This window comes from Neopsephotus bourkii, unplaced genomic scaffold, assembly GCF_033783945.1.
Source record: "Neopsephotus bourkii isolate Nb327-2 ecotype Australia unplaced genomic scaffold, CSIRO-AGI_Nbou_v1 NB_1589, whole genome shotgun sequence".
Classification (NCBI taxonomy): Eukaryota; Metazoa; Chordata; class Aves; order Psittaciformes; family Psittacidae; genus Neopsephotus; species Neopsephotus bourkii.
In genome coordinates, this window is record NW_026902065.1 from 2,940,540 (window position 1) to 2,959,345 (window position 18,806).

At 41.0% G+C, this 18,806-nt stretch overlaps 1 protein-coding gene across 2 annotated transcripts in view; it reads left to right on the forward strand.

The window, feature by feature from the left end:
- Window positions 1-17,611, forward strand: part of APPL2 (adaptor protein, phosphotyrosine interacting with PH domain and leucine zipper 2) — a 38,553-nt gene extending 20,942 nt beyond the window's left edge. For both annotated transcript variants that reach the window (XM_061371849.1, XM_061371850.1), the window contains 16 exons: window positions 1,315-1,356; window positions 1,476-1,534; window positions 2,489-2,635; window positions 4,834-4,916; window positions 8,766-8,924; window positions 9,992-10,180; window positions 10,504-10,546; window positions 10,624-10,680; window positions 10,793-10,881; window positions 12,489-12,641; window positions 12,763-12,815; window positions 13,941-14,115; window positions 14,747-14,783; window positions 14,911-15,051; window positions 15,722-15,769; window positions 16,534-17,611. In XM_061371849.1, the coding sequence (XP_061227833.1) occupies window positions 1,315-1,356; window positions 1,476-1,534; window positions 2,489-2,635; window positions 4,834-4,916; window positions 8,766-8,924; window positions 9,992-10,180; window positions 10,504-10,546; window positions 10,624-10,680; window positions 10,793-10,881; window positions 12,489-12,641; window positions 12,763-12,815; window positions 13,941-14,115; window positions 14,747-14,783; window positions 14,911-15,051; window positions 15,722-15,769; window positions 16,534-16,662 (1,604 nt within the window). In that variant the 3' untranslated portion in view covers window positions 16,663-17,611. The remainder of the gene's footprint in view (window positions 1-1,314; window positions 1,357-1,475; window positions 1,535-2,488; window positions 2,636-4,833; window positions 4,917-8,765; window positions 8,925-9,991; window positions 10,181-10,503; window positions 10,547-10,623; window positions 10,681-10,792; window positions 10,882-12,488; window positions 12,642-12,762; window positions 12,816-13,940; window positions 14,116-14,746; window positions 14,784-14,910; window positions 15,052-15,721; window positions 15,770-16,533) is intronic.
- The last annotated feature ends 1,195 nt before the right edge of the window (window positions 17,612-18,806 follow it).

The following is an 18,806-nucleotide window of genomic DNA, read 5'->3' on the forward strand; positions in this document are numbered from 1 at the left end:
CACAGCATCTCATTTGAAATTGTGAAGACATCAAGGTATCTCCATTAATGGATATCTTATCATAGAATGTCAAATACAAATCAGGATTTGGATGGTAAGATCTTGGGTCTGGAAACAGTTTCCCACATCTTTAATGTGGCTTCACTGATATAGTGATTATGCTGCCATGTTTCTGGATTCTTTCCCCTGCTTAATAAAAGAAGACATAAAAAGAAAATGCAAGTGAAGCCGGCATCCGAAGCCTCAGCTGCTTCATGACAAAAGATGAAAGTTTCTTCAGCTTCCCTGAATGGCGGGTCTTTTTTTGTTCTATCCATCTATCATAACCTCCTTTTTTTCTCTGATACACTCTGTAGAACAGCATTTTTAGTAGAGGCCTGGTCATATTAAAATTTCATCATAGGATTAAACAAGGAAGCAAGGAAGATTAACAGTGTTCCTGTTTTTACTTTTGGTCTGGTTATGTCTGTGTGTTGATTTCTGTAGAAACATCTAGGTACAAGTTAGTGGGTCCTGGAAAGAATTTCTGATTTTCTGCATCAGTCATGAGGAAGTGTTCCGGGAGAAAAAGGGAGGAGCAAAGGTGAATAATGAGTAGGTTGTGGCAAATAATCAGAAACCCTGATGACATCCTGCAATTTCCCCTTTTTCTTTTCAGAGTTGCATAATGTCTGTTCTTGTGAATATGCTTTCTTTGTAGCTTGTTGAGAAGGGCTTTGCCAATTGCAGCATACATATGGGCGCTGAGAGAGCTTGTGCCCAACACGTGTGGAAGTTGAGGTACCTGTGTCAGAGACTCGGTGTTTGCTATGTAAGCATCATAGCCAGCAGTCAGATGTGTTAGATACATGTTTCTTTCCACAGAGGAATTTAGCACAAAATGTTCCGTGTTGATGAAGATGTACAGGAAAAGTGCGTAGTTCATGTGTCTCTAGGACAATAGATTTCCCAGTGTCACGTGAGCATCATCAGGAAGATACTCAGAATTGGCAATCTTTATGATAGCGGTGTTCCTTTTGTCATAACAAACATACTGAAATGGTGGTGCTTTGGGTACATTTCACTGGCAGATAAACAATCTTTTTCATAAAGATAACTTGCTCAATCAGGTAAACTTGGCTTTTACTTTGCTATCTGCCTGTTTATTTCTCTAGCAGCTGAATGGGTTTATCACTTCCAAGACAGGAACAACCTGTGCATCTCTCCTGTGAAAGGACTGGAGTGATTTAGCCATTAAATGTGCCACAAATGGTCTCAATGGAACAAGGTTTTTACAGCTGGTTTTACTCTGAATATTTGATTTCTGTTTTCCAGAAGTAAGCACGTTGAAGGATCTTTTTGGCCTTGCTAGCAATGGTACGTTTCCCTGTTTTGTTTGTTTCTAATGGTGGGCACCTGTTATATCACAGAAACCCTTTGAAACTGTGCACACACACATCACATTTCTAAAAGAAAATAATATTCCTTGTCTACAGAACATGACGTGTCCATGGCAAAGTATAGCAGGTTACCGAAAAGGAAAGAAAATGAAAAGGTAACGAACATGAAAGGGAAAAGTTTCTATCAGCCGTTCTGTCTGCATCATTATTCGCTTGGGCATTTCAGAGAGTTGATCAGTTAAATTTGCAGTAGTTCAAGAGTACTTGTGATTTTGTTCCCAAGCAGACACAAAGTTTTTAAACCGCAATTCAGCAAAGTTATGCCTGTTTTTTCCAAGTTAGGCAATGATCAGGTATTGTGCTGAACTAGAGCCCTTCAGATCCAGGGGAGCTCTTCAGACAGAGGCAGTCCAAATGGCTATAAATAGATTTGTGTAGGCCTACTGTTGTACAGCATATGTGATGATGCTTAATCTCTGGGTACAATTCATGGTGAACTGTCATGAAGCCTTGTGTCTGCTGTTTATAAAGCATTCCATTTTTTCCCATCTACCTTCCTGCTAAAATTTTTTGTATCAATTATCATTCCACTTACAGTACGTAATTCTGTTGGTGGTATTGTTTTACATTTTTTTCTTCTTTGCCCACTGGACCACCATTCCAGAATATATCCCTGTATGCCAAAACGCGTGTGATTTGCTCAACCCTAAGAGAGCATCAGTTCTGCATGAGGGTCCTTTAAAGGAAGTGATTTACAAAACAGAATGTGATATATCATATTGCAAATTATTAATCCCTGAATTCTGCACCTGTAGGCTTGTGTTGTGATCTCACATGCAAATGAATCTATTGCACTGAGATCAGATGCAGAATTTTAGTTGTGATAGTTACATAGTTTATAGTCACAGGAACTGCCCAGATGCTGAAGTATCTTGCCAGAGAAGGGCTTGAAGTACTTGCTTTGGGTTTTGCATTTACTTTCTTAGTTTCTCCTCCATCATTTTAATGTGGAGAAGTTCTGTCATAAGAGTTGTTTAAAAACAATTTGAAAATATTATGTATCCGTATGGACAATAACACTGTCAGCCTTGTTATCAATTTTTATTCAGCTTAAGGCAGAAGTGGCAAAAGAAGTGGCAAACGCAAGAAGAAAGCAGCACCTTTCATCTCTGCAGTATTACTGTGCCCTGAATGCTCTGCAGTACAGGAAGAGAGTGGCAATGATGGAACCTATGCTAGGATATACTAGAGGACAGGTATGGACAGGAAAGTGTCTGTATCTCTTGGACATCTCCATGGGAAGGGTAAAACATTGTAGTCCTGGAATTTTATTTTTTCTTCTTTTCAGAACTTACACACCATACCGGGGGAGGGAAAAACATCTATTAGCTTGCTTGGATGCTAACAACTGATTTCGTCTGTGGGAGATAGTTGAATGCTTAGATACTCAGGAAAGGCACCAATAAAAAAAACCCCAGTACACTTAAATGCAAAATCAGCCTGGGCTTAATTTTTTTTCACAGCTAAGCTATCAGTGCAGCAGCATTTGCTCCCACTGTTTACTCTGTCTGCACAAACTCTCCTATGTAGCAGTTCCCTTCCTGGCACATAATGTTCAGCATACTGATGAGGAGCGTGCACGGTAGGGAACAGAGCATGCTCTGGAGAACTGGAACAGTCGAACAGTAGAGTGGATTGAGTATAAGGCTGGCAACTCCTCTTTCTAATCTTTATTCTGCCAGCAATTTCATAGAGTACTTCTCAGCTCTGTAAAGTGCATAATACTAATAATGTCGTTCTCCAGGATGTTAGGAGACATCCTAGTATTTTCAAAGCACTTGATTCCAATTACCACCCATTTTAATGTGTGTTGTGCTTCGACATTGATGAAAGAGAGTTGGGAAAATGAGAATTGGGCTATGAAAACAAAAACTGGATGCAGCGCTCTGTTTGGTTGTAGTGTGGGTCATCATCTCCATTGTCCTGTGTCTTTTGCAGATCATGTGACCCATGTAAAATAGGTAATAAATGAGAATTTGGTCACTTTCCCCATCACAGGAGTATACACTGCTTCTCTGCTGTAATTACACTAAGCGAAACAACTGCATTAGCTTCTTTTACTGGAAGCCAAATAGAACCTACCTGGCAAAACTGCCATATCTGAGTACATTATACAGGAAGCTCTTGGGTCATCATGGGAATGACTGAGTAGCCAGAAGCCGGTTGATACTGATGCTTAAATACCACAAACTGCCCTTCAGGCTGAGTATATGTTTTCTTTATTAATTACCCAAACCTTTGTAATATTTCACCTTCCCAATGAAAGCAAATCATAAAGGATTTTGGGAAGAAGCAGTGGCTAATACAGGGTTTATTTGACTGAAAACTGACATCAACATCTAAGGTAGGCGTGTCAGTCTATCATCAGTGAATTTAGAGCTCTTCCCTCCTGAAGTAGACTTCTGAAATAAAACAGGTAAACCATTCTTTAAGAGAGCATGCTCTCCTTTGTCTGTAAAGGGAGTCTGGTCAATAATGTGGTTATCAGAATCTGAGTTCCAGGTTAAAGGAATCCAGAGTCCAAAGGCTAGGGGAAAAGAGCAGAATCACAAAATTGAATGAAATGGGTAATATATTGCTTAACAGCCAAGAATTTGCTTTTATATCTCTTTCCAGAGTAGTTCACTGATTTTATTGTTTTAAGTTAATTAATTTCAAACATGCATTAGCCATGTCCATGTTTCACACAGTTGCCAGTAGGCCCTAATGATGACTGTGTGCCCCACAGAAGGTTACCCAAGGTCAAGTCTACACTGAGTGCTGCTGTTGCATGCCTGCAGAGCTGTGCCAGCTAAGTTCTGTCCTAATTCATCTTCTGTCCTAAAATGTGCATTTTGGCTTTAGTAGCTTTTTTTAGCCCCTTCAGTAGAACAAAATCCATGGCAAATCTCTAGTTGACATAACTGATTGTCCTGGAGGCTTCTGCTAGCACAGCTATACTTCATCACTTTCCTGACTGACAATTGCCATAGCACTTTAAAAATTTCCAGGTTGGAGCTGGTAGTCCAGGTTGAACAAATAAATCTAATGGATGGCTTGTGCCTCATTCTGTTTGATATGGTGGCACTGCATGCTGTGGCTTACAACACCACTAGACCCAGTTCTGCCCAGTGCCAGTGTGGGAGAAGACTGCCTCTTCCCTTGTTGCAGATATTTAGCAAGTTTGTTAGAAACATATCTGTCATCAGCCAGTAGCTTATGTGTGTGTGAGGGTGGGAAGTTCCAAAAGTGAAAAATGCAAAGAAAGGCAACACAGCTGCTTTGACCATGTGTTTGAGCACCAGCCAAAAGCATCAGTCATGATGGGATCATTGTTAACTCAGTCCTCACCATCTGGTATTTGTATGCCAAAGCCAAGATAACTTCTAGTGTCCATTTTTGTTGTATTTTTCAGATCAACTTTTTTAAGAAAGGAGCAGAGATGTTTTCCAAAAGAATGGACAGCTTTTTGTCATCCGTTTCGGACATGGTTCAAAGGTAATGCAGTACATTTGCTTCCTCTTGTCATTCTGTTGATTTCTGAGTAATAGTACTCTAACCTTCAGCATGTAACAGGGTGCCTTTCTTAAGAGATTCCTACCATGTTTGCATTGCACTGTTGGGCATATTTTGCTGAAGCAGCAAGTGGAAAGGAAGTATGCTTGTACATGCAAAGGAAAATGCTGTCAGTGCACTACAGAGAGTGTCTGTACAGTATAGTCAGGAACTATACACTCTAAAGTGTTCATATGCTTTCTTACATCCCTGTATCTCAACATGGACATGAAAGCATCCAATTTGGGCTTGAAATGAGTTAGCATAATTAATACATTAGAGCTGAGGTGCATTCTGAGTTACTTGCTGGGTCTTCTGTAACAATACTGTAATAATAGTCCATTAACATCTCAAATAAAGATTTAGAGCCTGTAGTGTTTGATGTTGTAGCTGCACAAGGCAAACAAAACTCCTTGTCCTAGAGAGCCATACTCATTGCATCCACTACCAGTCCACTGGTTTCAGCCTTCTCTGGCTAGGTCCTTATTTCAATAAACTGACCCACTTTTGTACTCCCAATTTCTTACTCCTACCCCCATCTTCTACTTGTAGTGAAGACTGACCTTTGCTTTGTGATTAAGTCCCTGTAAATGTAAACTTTACATTTAAAGTGTAATCATATTAGAACATTCATCATTTATTTTAAATCAGCTGGAACACTAGACTGAGTCCTTCACATTATTGCTTCATTCCTTTCATATTGGACTGTAGCTAAATCATTACTTATTCTGACTCTGGTGGCATTTTGAATAATGCATACTTATTAATTTGAGAACAGTGTTGTAAGTAATTGTCCTGCTTAGTAGGGTCTTTCACTAAATGATTCTTTACTTCCTCTACCTTTATATTTACTTATGTATCTTTTGACCCTCACTTCTGAAATAAATCCTTCTGCAGCATTTGTACAGGCTGGAGGACAGATTTAAACTCCCTCGAAATAGTGCCCTTTATTTAGTAAGGCTAGAGCATCTTGCTTGTGTCTTACAGGCACAGTGAGGATCCTGTCACTGGATCTTCACCTTAGAATCAGCCCTTATTTTCCAAAGTCCAAAGGATTTGAATTCTGGATAGTACATGGTAGTAACTGGAAGCAAAAATATGCTGCTCAGTTGTTTCTCCGAGTCTGTATTTTATGTCTGCCATACAGCAAAGCTTGAAAGTACGACTCAGGTGTAGCTAGTACAGGAGTGTGATGTCTGTGGAAAAATCAGAAGAGAAAAAGCAGAATTCTGAATGCCACTCTGTAGCTTGGCAGTTACTAACACACGGCATGGCTTCATGACTTAAGATTATGAAATCACTGAAAACTATGCTGCTCACTCTTCTACTTCCTTAGTGCTGGGGATCACAAGGCCTCAGTGAGTCAGATCTGCTTGCTAATCAGGCTAAAGGGATTTTATTTGTCAGATTTGTTTTCTTGGAACCACAAACCGATGAGATGTATTGTGCAGGTACAGAATTCCAGCAGCAATGTAGTCTTGCATGTATTTAAGCTGACTGAAACCTGAGTTTTTTTAACAGTATTTTCATTTATGTCGTATTGCAAACAATGTAAAAGCACATAAGAGAATACAGTTCGCTACAATATTCTCAGTAACCAAGTGGTCTGATTGCCACAAATGCATAGAACTTTGGAATTATCAGTTTTTCTGTCCTTCTACCTTGGAGATGAGAATATCTCTCCTCTTGGAGAGATGGGAGAAACATGCCTTAGGAAGAATAATCTGGTCTTTGGAACCATGAAGATGCTAAGGGCAGTTTTATTGGAAACAGTTTGTGGTGCAACGAAAATGTCTGATTGGAAGATTCATTTAAGTTGCCCCTATGTAAGAAACTGCCCGCACTGTTTGATTTTATTTCAAAGTGGAATTTAAATAATTCTTATTCTGACAGTTGATGATAACATTGCAAAAGCACTAGCTTGCAAAATATGGGCTAATTTAATTCAGATCTGATGATACTACTCAGCCTTTATACTCAGCCTCTCATATGACTTGGCTAGACACACACAGCCGTTCTCATTTTGGAGGTGATGTGGGAGCTTAGGAAGTCTCAGCTTTCTGAACATGCAGAAAGGTTGGAAATAAGCTAACATGAAACAGACAGCATGATGCAAAACCCCTTCTGCTGGCCAGTCAGATACTGCTTAGTGCTGCTTCAAATGCATTGCTATGTCTCTAGGTTACTTCATCAGTTACAGGATATCACCAACTTCCACAAAAGACTAGGGTGAAGACCAGGGAAGAAATACATGTAGTTATCTTGTACTTTTCCCACAGACTTTTTGCCACTGTCAGAGACAGGACTACATTGCTGGTCTTGCTGTGTACAGCCTGCATTACATGCTTGCGTTCTTCAAAAGGTTTAACCACTTGGATAGGAAGTAGGGATAAAATTGCTTCTTGCGTAAGTGCAAGTATTAGGGACTTTCAAAGGTATGCAATGTCAGGTATTCTTATGTTCCCACCCCATGAGTTTTGCCAGTAGCCTGGATACAGTTAATAACTCCTCGAGTTTGAAAAAGTTAATAAAGAAATCAAATATTTGCAGCTGCTGCGGTGTGGAACTCAAGAAGTTATATAATAGTCCATTCTGCTGCCGAGAGCAGGGTCAGCTACAGCTGTGTGCTCAGCACTGTGTCCAGTCAAATTCTGAGCATCACTGTCTGTCTCCCTCTTGTGCACAGTGCACACAGTATGTGGTTGCAGCTAGTGCCCACTGTCTCTCATCCTATCACTGTGTATTCCAGTAAGGGTCTAGCTACTACCCCTCCTGTCAGGTTAAGCTAGCAGTGAGACACACACACCCCCACCCCTCGCTTAGCTTTGATTTCATGCAGCTGAAAAGTAATTCTGGCAGCTTCTTCTCAGGGCATGTGTTCTGGCCTCCTGGCCATCTTGGTGGCTCTTGACTTCCTTTTCTGTCTTCTGTGTGCTGGGGCACCAAAACTAGACGCAGTGCTTCTGATGGAGTTTCTTTCACCAGTGATGAATGGGTGGGAATAATTCCTTCCTTTGACCTGCTGGCTATGCTCTTGCTCATGCAGCCCTGGATGTGGCTGTCCTTTTTTTTTGCCACAAGGGCATGGTGCTGGCTCATGTTTAACTTGTCCTCTGGGACCTGCAGGTCCTTTGCTGTAAGTTGTTTTCTATTGCTACCTCCCATCCTTTACAGTTGCATGGGGTTATTCCATCCCAGCAGGGCGTTACCCCTTTCTGAACTCCATGGGGCTCCTATCTGCCCATTTCTGCAGTGTGTCAAGGTTTTTCTGAACAGCAGCCCTTCACTCTACTGTATTTGTCAAGCAGTCTTCCCAGTTTGTTGTCATCTGCTCGTGTGGGTTGTCCAGCTTCTATTAAAGACTGCAAACCTGCAAGCCTCAGTATTGACCCATAAGGAACATTACTAATAGCTGGGTACTGGTTGGGCTTCATCTCACTGATTACAACCCCATGAGCTCCGTAGCCCAGATGTGTTTTCTACCTGTCTTGTAGTACACCAATTTGTCTATAAGGATACTATGGGAGACTGTGTGAAGGGTATTCCTGAAGTCAGATGAAATAGCATCCACTGCTCTTCTCCCATCCACCAAACTAGTCGGTGTATCACAGATGGCATTCAGGATGGTCAGGCTTGATTTGCACTTGGTAGATCTGCACTGGCTGTTGCCTTCCCAAAGGTTCTGTATCTCAACTGGTATTTTTGTTCATTTTGACTTACAGATGTAGCTATATCCTGGTATAAATTGACTAATGATGGCTTTGGGTTTCTTGTGTTGGGTTTTTTTTACAGCATACAAGGAGAGCTGGAAGCTGAAGCTGAAAAAATGAGGGTATCCCAACAGGATTTAATTGCAGTTAACGAATCCGTTTACACCCCAGATTCTGATGTAACTTCACCTGCTATCAACAGAAATCTCATCCAGAAGGCTGGCTACCTTAATCTTAGAAAGTAAGAACTCTTGCTACTTGCTGAATTGTTTAGTTTCTAACTAGCTGCTACATTTTTTGGTTATAAAGACTCCCCAGGTAATGATGTTTGAAGCTCCTGAATCGCTGTGGTAGTTCTGGTAGTAGTATTCACAGTACTCTTTGGCTCCTAAGTATCTCTGTCATCTTTGGAAATGGGATTTAGAAGCTAAATTACAGATATTTAGGACTGTTTTCCTGAAAACAGAGTTTATTTCTTGTTGAACTCACCTACAGAGGTGATTCCCTGCACTGAAGTGGGTAAAAACTGATGGGGCTGGGCTCAGATTGTTCCCAGTTCTTAGGGCTAAAGAAAACAGTGCTTACAGAAATAAACAGCTATATTTTGTAGTTAATACATGTGTTCATAAACAATCTCCTTTACATAAATAAAATCTTTATTGACAATGCAAATGCATAACTTTGAATGTGTACCATACATGGAGTTACCTCTGGAGATTTTCCAGATCTTCCATCAGCTTCCTCAGGACCTATGTATATTGGTAGCAAATAGTAACCCTCTTTATGTATTAAATATCAGTTTATTTTATTTGACTAGTAATTATTATTTTGTGTGTGAGTAGACATTTATTAATTTCTCATAGCATTCTAAGAGCTGGAGTACAATATAATAGGGCTCCATAGGTAGGAAGATGATGGACTCAGAGATACTACATGCAGAAGATACTTCTTGTAATGATGACTTTTTGTGCTGAAGTTGCTCATGCTGCTCTTCAGACTTAATTACTTCTTCTTATCCAGCTTAATAGTATTTCATGTCAGTTACTCAATTATTTTGCTCCTTAACTAGGAGATACTGCAGAGAATGTTGTTAACTTTGGATGTTAGGAATTAGTTTACTTTTTCAGCTTTCATTAAGGATTAGTCTGCTAAGAATAGGTGAAGTGCTGCTTTTACTTAAGAGACTCATTAAAAAAATCCTAGGGTTGGACATAGAGTTCAGATTAATGTCAGGATATGTTTGAGGTTTCACATATGTTTGGAGTGATTTGTAAATAATGAGTCTTTATCACTGCATCTTCTCTTTAGTAAAACAGGTCTGGTGACTACAACTTGGGAAAGGCTGTATTTCTTCACTCAAGGTGGCAACTTGATGTGTCAGCCAAGGGGAGCAGTAGCTGGAGGATTGATTCAGGACCTGGACAACTGCTCTGTTATGGCTGTAGACTGTGAAGACAGAAGATACTGCTTTCAGATTACCACTCCTACAGGCAAAGCGTATGAGACAGGTTTTATTTGAGGACAGCCAGTCACACCTACATGTTCAGCTGCTGTTTCATATAAAACATGCTTGCTATAATAGTAATTCTTTCTGGGTTTCCAGAAGGGTGTTTCCAAATTAAAAGCATGTTCCTTCCCATCTGCCACATCTTCCCACAACTGCCTGAAATAGCATATGCGGTATCCTTTAGCTGGAGCTTATTCCTGATTTTTGTTCTTTTGATGGTTGATCCAAAGCTTGGTGACATTATTGTAAGACCTGGAGTCAAAACAGTCCTGGTGTTCACTGTTAGCACTGATACACTGTGTTTATATTTCAGGGGTATAACCCTTCAAGCAGAAAGCAAGAAAGAATACGAGGAGGTAAAAATATTTTCTTAATGTTGTTATTCTTGTATACGAGTGAGCTTGAAGAGTTTAATGTCATCTTTCTCTTCCAGTGGATATGTGCCATCAACAACATCTCCAGACAGATCTATCTCACTGACAATCCAGAGGTGGGAGTTTGTTTCCGTCTTTTGGTCCGTTCCTTCCAACATGCTTTCCCATTGTTCTTTACGTGGCAATGTAAAGTAGGTGTGTCAAAGAGCTGTTGTCTTGTTTCCATAGGCAGCTGCAATCAAGTTAAATCAGACAGCTCTACAAGCAGTGACTCCCATTACCAGCTTTGGGAAGAAACACGAAGTTCACCACCCCAGGTAACATTCTCACTTGCACAGCCTAGTGACTGTGTACTCATAGTGCCCTTTCTACAGGGCAAAAGTCACCCAGTAGAAAGCCTTGTGTAGGCTTTACAAGCCTGTGTGTTCCAGCAAATTCCTCTGCTTCTGATGTTTCCTTACTGCTGAAAGCTAAATGTTAAGAGATGCTACATGTTGAAGGTGCCATCTGTGATGCTCTACATCACAGCTTTGATGATCCTTGTGGTTGCCAGTGGGATTTTGCTGGTTCTTCAGGAACAAACACAATGCTTTAGTTGTAAGTGCTTTGCTGTAAGAGGACGACTTATAATGCAGGTAATGCACCAGTCCCCAGTATAAGTATATTCTTGTGTACTGCCTCAAGAAGTTCCTGTCAGTCTGTCACAGCAATATGCTTTACACTGTTATCAGAGTAATTCCTGTTCTCTTCTGCTCATTCAGCAGTAAGCCTCCCAGCAGTAACCCTGGGGAGCCAGTAAAGCTCCCCTCCTTCAAAAATTGTTAATAATGTTTTAGGATATTCAAAATACATATTTTATGTATCATTTATTTGTGTCCACATGATCATAGTATCTTGTTCAGTGGGAAATCTTCAGACTTCATCATCAGAAATAGCTTTCAATCGCAGCACTGGACTGAAATCCAGCTCTCAAAAGCGATGTGACAAATAGGGCAAGTTTGTGTTACACTGACTTCAACATGGAAAGAATTCTCTGCAAGTTTTGGTAGAAAATTGTAAATTCTTACTTCAGATATTTACTTCTAGAAATTGAAACCTTTTCCAGCTCTTTTGCCTCTCTCAGGCCAGTGCCTTTGCTATGATTATGATTCCCTTTATTATGATTGCTTACAGATTCCAAAGATTCTCTGTATCCAGGGGAATGCTAGTCAGTTTCTTTCTAATTTTATTCACAGTGCAGCTCCTCTATTTATAAACAGAGGAGTATTGCCATTTAATCTCCAGAGTCACTTCTACATCTGTATGCAACCAGAAAGAAACAGAAAACTTTCTAGAAGTAGGATAAACCTAGTTGCACCACTGTAGCAATGAGTATAGGTAAGCCTTCTGTAACTGTGGGAAACTTGGAAGTTCATTCTCTTTGAGAAAAGACGCCGGAAGAAATCAGCCCCAGTGTGTAATACTACTTCATAACTATTGCACTGTGACTAGACTGTGGCCAAGGAAGATCTTAAGATGTCAGGATTGCCGTTTGCAACTGCAGGCACAAGTCCAGGTCTCTGCTGTTTGAGCTGATAGTGCTGCTAAGAATATGGCCACTGAAGGGCAGGGAGGCCAATAGCAGCCTGCTGCTGAAAGCGAGCCCACACTCAGCTTTGATCTGCAGTCAGGTTTAATATGCCAGCATTTACATTTGTCCTAAGCAATTTGAGGTATAAAAAAGGTAGAACAGATTTTTAGAGTCCTCAGTAACAGGTAAATAGGTAAATACTGTTACTTAAGTTTATGGATAGTGGTTCCGTCCTGCTTTGGATTTTTGAATAATCTTGTCTCCCTTCCTGAGCAAAGATGGGGCATCACTGGTTGACTGAAACAATCTCTAACATACTGTGATACTTCCCTCCCCCCCCCCTTTTTATTTTAGCCAGAATGTAAAGAATATGGAAAATGATAAAATAATTCCCAGTGAATCAGCCAGCATTCAAGACTCCACACAACTCATTGCTCCTGGAACACCGATTCAGTTTGATATTGTACTGCCTGCCATGGAATTCCTGGACCAGAACAGAGGTGGCAGGTATGGCCAGAGACATTGATTGATCACCTTAATAGAGTGATTTCAGGGGAGAAAATTAGGTATTGCAGCATGTGTGTGCTGACCAGAATCTGTAATTACAGTTTTTTTTCTTACTTCTTAGGCGTGCAAACCCATTTGGGGAATCTGAAGACAGCAGCAAAGATGAAGAGGAAGGTAAGTGCTTCATTTTTCCAGACAAAATTAGTCTAACGTGGCCTTGTACACTTCCAGGGGTGGAGCAGCCAAACTTCCCTGGACAGCTTGTTCCTGTGCATCACCACCTTCACAGTAAAGAATTTCCTCCTAATATCTAAATCTCCCCTCTGTCAGTTTAAAGCCATTCCCCCTTGTCCTGTCACTACATGCCCTTGTAAAAAGTCCTTCTCCACATTTCTTAAGGCACTGGGAGCTGCTCTAAGGTCTCCCTGGAGCCTTCTCTTCTCCAAGCTGATCAAGCCTTAACAGTCTCTTATGTGTGCTATCCCAGTGCAAGGTAGGATGGCTGCAAGCTGCCTGGCAGCAGAGTAGTTGTGACAGACACCTCCACATTGACAGCAGCAGCACCCTACTCTCCTCCAGCACACGGTAGTGCAGTGTTCCGGTGACTGCCCTGCATCTCATGCTGCACATGTGGATGGTATCACTAAGCTCAAGCTGCTGTGTATCTTTTGCTGCAATGGAGACACAGCTGTTGCAGCTTCTGAACCATCACATTCAACAGAACTCATCCCGCTTTACCTTGCTCGCTACCAACCATAAAGGGAGACTGATCAAATAGTGGCTTTGTCACATAATGGCTACCAAGTTGCAGCTAGGAGTCTTGTGGTGATAGTCAACAATCAGGGAAGGATTTAATGACAACCTCATTAGACCCAGCTGCATGGAAGATCAGAAGGACATGTAAGAAGGCTTAAAGATAAGGGTTAATTTGATGGAAGCCAAGGCTTATCACAGTCATAAGTTTATCGTGGTTTATGTGTATAGTTCACGTGTACCTGGTAAGACAGGCAAGTAAATTTTACTAGCTAATCAAATAAGGCATAAAGGGCCAGTTACACTTTGAGAGTTTCCAAGCAACTGTAATTTCACACGTACACACTCATTGCCAGTTCAAGCACTGTTTAAAACTGGGTCAGAGCACTGCCTGGTGCACAGCAGGAGGTCACTGCTTGCAGCAGTCACCACCCACAGGGTTTACTATTGAATTTCTGAGGTGGAAGTAAATTACTTCATGGATAACTTCAGCTACTGGAAAACTGAGGCAGCACAGCAAAGGAAATCACACCTTTTATCTTCCAGATTCACTCCTGCAGCAGATGTTCATAGTTCGGTTTTTAGGCTCTATGGCTGTTCAGTCAGATGCCACAAGTGAGGTGATTTATGAAGCAATGAGACAAGTGTTAGCTGCTCGTGCCATCCACAACATATTCCGTATGACTGAATCGCATCTCATGGTCACTAGCAAGAACTTGAGGTACTGTGGAACTTTCAACTTGTCAGTGTTCTTTTCCCTTCGTACAGCCTGTGATTAGTGAAGTACTTTGGGGCTTGTTTTCCCAAGAAAAATACACCCTTCAAGACAGCAAGACCCTAGGATTAAGTTTACTTTGTAAAAATGTCTCTTTCTCTTACTCTGTAGTATCTAGGAAGTTGTAAGAACATCCTACCAAACCTTAGGGGATGCAGCAGGGCTACAAAGATAAAGATGCAAAATAAAGATGCACTGAGGATGCTTACATGTAATAACAGCAAGACAGCCATTGCTGTCATGTGGACAGTCTTGTCACTGTAGAATGTGCTGAAGCAAGATACTTATTTTAGCTGGAGTGCATTTACATCCAGTGCGTAACTCCTGCTGGAAGGGTGCCTACCATGTCCGTGCTTCAGAAAGATCCTGTGACTTGCACAGGTTAGACAGATGAGAGTCAGGGTCTAGAGCTGAACCTTGCCGTCGACGAACTTGGGATCACTGATAAAGCACTTGACTGTGCACGTTTCCCCAGCTGTAGAACTGCTACAGCAATTGCCTTCTTATTATACAGCACTTTGAAATTGCTGACAGTGACTCTAAAATAATCTTTTTTGTCCCCTACACACAATCACAGGTTAATAGATCCTCAGACCCAAGTTACACGAACAAGTGTAAGTAACTTCTGTTTTGAACCTGGTTTTCTACCACAGCACTGAATACTCAAGTCACATGAACTTGAGCTCTCAACCAAGCTAACTATATACTGGTTAAAATAAATCCTTTTTGACACTTTTCCAGTTTGACCTCCCCACTGTGACACAGTTTGCTGCTCATCAGGATAACAAGCGACTGATTGGCTTTGTGGTCCATCTCAGCGAGCCACTGGGAGAAGAATCCATGAGTGCATATGTTTTTGAGAGCAACACAGAAGGGGAAAAGGTTTGCATAACATTTGATAAAATACTTACTTTAGAAAAGAGGTCTTCTTGGCTTACACATCTGGGAAATAGTGCTACAGAAGTAACAGCAGCTGTTTCTTGTCAAGAAGATGCGAGCCTTTGATAGCTTATGTCTGAAAAGGTTCACACAGGTGCTGCAGCAGCATGTGCCAGGAGGAGGAAGGGGGGGGGGAAGCATGTGCCAAGCATGAGCAGTGACAAGTGTGAACATCAGCTCATGTTAAGACATGCACATCTGTAAAGCTTTCAAAAGACAGGGCAGTCGTTCTGTGTTAACACCAATAGGTATGGTGAAACAATACACTGCAATGGGATAACAACAGGCTATTAGAAATAAGGAATGTGCTGGAGAATTTTTGTCTTAAAAAACAACATCAGTCTTACATGCACTGGAAAGATGCCCTGGGTTTGGAAATAAAGTTTGGTGAGTAAAACTGAGTACAATGATTTACCAGCTTAAGTGAGCTTTGAAGCAGAACCCAACATCGGTTTATGTAGTTAGCAAAGAAGGCGTATTCCACCTCTGCTGTTAGACCTGTGTTTAAGACTGGGTGTGCACTGACACTTCTGTGTTTTAGGCCCAATTAAGAAACAAAACCCCAAACCTGAATTTTACATATATATATACACTTTTTTTTTGTTTGTTTTAGATTTGCTATGCCATTAGCTTGGGAAAAGAAATCATTGAGGCAAAGAAGGTAAGTTTGTTTCATTCTCCCTGTCTGCATTGTGATCCATCCTGTTGTACTTTTGGCAGCACCCTCTTAAGTACCCCTGGTGTGTGTATGAAAGGAGAACTGCGATTCTTCCTAATGCCAAAGTCCTGAGCACTCTTATTTAATCCAGCCCCTGGGTAGTTCATGTGAAGATAAATTCAGTTTGACTTTGCAGTAGCTTAATTTTAGATAAAATTTTGCCACCCTAAATCCGATTCAGAACTATACAAATTCAGTTGGTCGTGTTGGAATGGAAGCTGTGAGCAAAGTCGTAAAAAAGCCCCAAACACTGTAAGGTAAAGTGGTTTTCACTTAAATGGCAACATCACTTAACTAGAGAAATTTTACCTATAGAAAGATGTGACGCTAATGTATCAACATATGCTGCATATTTTTGCTGCTGAGGTTTCAGAACAGTTGAGGGAATCAGCTTTTAGTCACAGGCAATAAGCACAAGTATAATAATTAATGTAGTCAGTTATTTTCTCCTTGTTTTTCAGTAATTCTAGCAATGCCAGATAAGAACAGCAAAATAAAAGTTCAAAGTGAATGACTGTTGCCCTCACATACTCAAGGGGTGGGTTTACTTGAACCAAAAACGATTGTGTAAGTTTCAAATCTTTAGTCTAAAGCTTGTCATAAGAGTTGTAAAACCTTACCAAGAGTTGCAAACTGCTGGGAGGAGCATGTGCTCCTCAAGGAGTGCTGCAGCTTGCTGACCTCCCTTGTGGTATTTTTCCCTTCAGGATCCAGAAGCACTAGCTCAGCTAATGAAGTCTGTGCCATTCACAAACGACGGGAAGTTCATTCTTCTGAATGATGAGTCACAAGAGGACGGAGCCATACGTGAAGAAGGGGAGGAATCAGAAGCATAACAGACTCTTGTAGTTGCCTGCAGCCTGGGAGCAGGAGCAGCAAGGAGTATGTTTTCAGCCATCTTGCACACAGAAGGTCAGTGCCCGTCTTCCTGCTGGAGGGAGAGGGGTATCTGCACTGGAGATTCCTCAGGATTTGCAGTGGAACAGCAGCAGGACTTGTGCATCTGCAAGTGTGCAGTGTGGAGGTGTGCCCAGGAAGCAGACAATCCTTGGGAATGTTTCAGCATTAGCCCCTTTCTGCTGGCTGTTGGGACAGCACTGCTGTCAGCCACAAAGGGTTATCAACGCTTCTTCACCTTGACCTGGCCAGCAGTCTGCAGTTCCACTGAGATTGGTACAAGCATCAGCTCCTTCAACAAATACCCAGCCTCAAATTCCCCACCATAGTCTTATTTCCATGGTTTGCATGATGATGTGCATCTGAATGAAGGCTAAACATGCACTATTTACGTTTGTTTTCAGATGAAGTTATTTTTAGTCTAGTTTTAAGTGTAACAAGACTTCTCTTTTGTGCTAGCCTATTTCCAAAACAACTTGTTAAACACTAAATTTTTCCTGTTAATATAATCTATTTTTATATTGCATCTAGAATAATCTTACAAAACAAATCTAAGTGCCTACTCTTACTTTCCTTGGGACCACACTCACACCATCTGTAATTAAATAATGGACAGAATGTACCTCCATGATTTATTATTCTAAATACCACTGACATGCAAATAGCAGGAGTAGTCAGAGAAGGGGGTGTGTTAGTTGTTTGCAGTTGTTTCTATGGTTAGGTTACTTCAAAGCTGCCAGAGGTGGTAACTGTAGGACAAATAAGTACTTTTATAAGAAGAATTCTTTGTATTTTTAACATTATGGTGATATGCAACAGCTGAATCTACCAGCAATATTTGGTTTTGAGAAACTGAGTAATAAAATGCTAGATTGTAAGTCTACAATATATTGACTAGTCTCATAGTCTATTTGAGTTTATTCTAGTCTTCTTGAAATTGGATTTGGCTAATAAGTTCACTTTATTCCCCCCTTCCTGTTTAACCTGAAAACATGAGAAATGGTACTCTGCAAAAACAAACATTTGGTATTGGGGGGATATAATCAATGCCAGAAGTTTGTATTAATCAAGATAAGGTAACCAGAACAAATGACTGAAATTCCTTGAACTTAACTCAGTCACTTAATCAGAAACTAGATTTTCTGTAAGTAGAATGTGAAAGATCCAAGTTTGCAAGTGTTTGACATGGAATAAATTCAGTTTAAGCTAGTTGTTGAATGTTTAAAACAACCATGGAAGAAAACTGTTGGTAACTGACAAAAACTTCATAAAAGTTGAAGCTGTCTTATTAAAAACAAATAAACAAACACCTCCTGAACTGATGTTACTGAAGACACTGAGAATGAGGTTCTCAAAATTGCATTTATTAACACAGTTTTATATACATAATGTTCTCTACTCACAAACCAAAGAGACAGAGGTAACAAAATACCCTTTTGTACACCGAGTTAGGAAACATTAAGTGTTACATTTGGTCCTTTGTACCTGAGAAGCTGAAAACAGCTGTTGTTAATGGATGTCAGATGAAAACTCAAATTCACTTCCAATTACAGAATCTACCTTCAGCACCAGTACCATGCACCTCACAGCAGTTGGGTGCCTCTGGGACCATCACTGAAGAGACCACTCACTGCAAATGCCTTTTGACTTGGGGGCTGAGTGAGGCATCAGGTGGCTTCACTCTCCCTTACTACCATGCTGGGAGGAGGACCAGCAAGGCAGCCCCCTGGCTTCTGGCACAAAAGGGCACAGTGTCATACCAGAAGCAGATTGAGATGCCTCTGGCACAGCAGCTGCTACTGCTTGACACAAGACTGAGCACATGAGGGCAGGCACACTTCAGCCTAGTTCTGCCCTTGTCTTGAAGGAAGACGTCTACAGACCTGCATTATGTCCCTGGAGCAAACTCATCATCCTCACTTTCCTTTTATCACCTCTGGGAGGTTGGGGGATTTTTATGTTTTAGCTCCACAGTCTCATCTCCAGCCCAGGATCTGTTTTGTTCCCATAATCAGAACAGGAGGGCAAAAGCAATGAGAATAGTAGTAGCACCACAAGCAAGACCTTTGCACCCCCTTCCAGC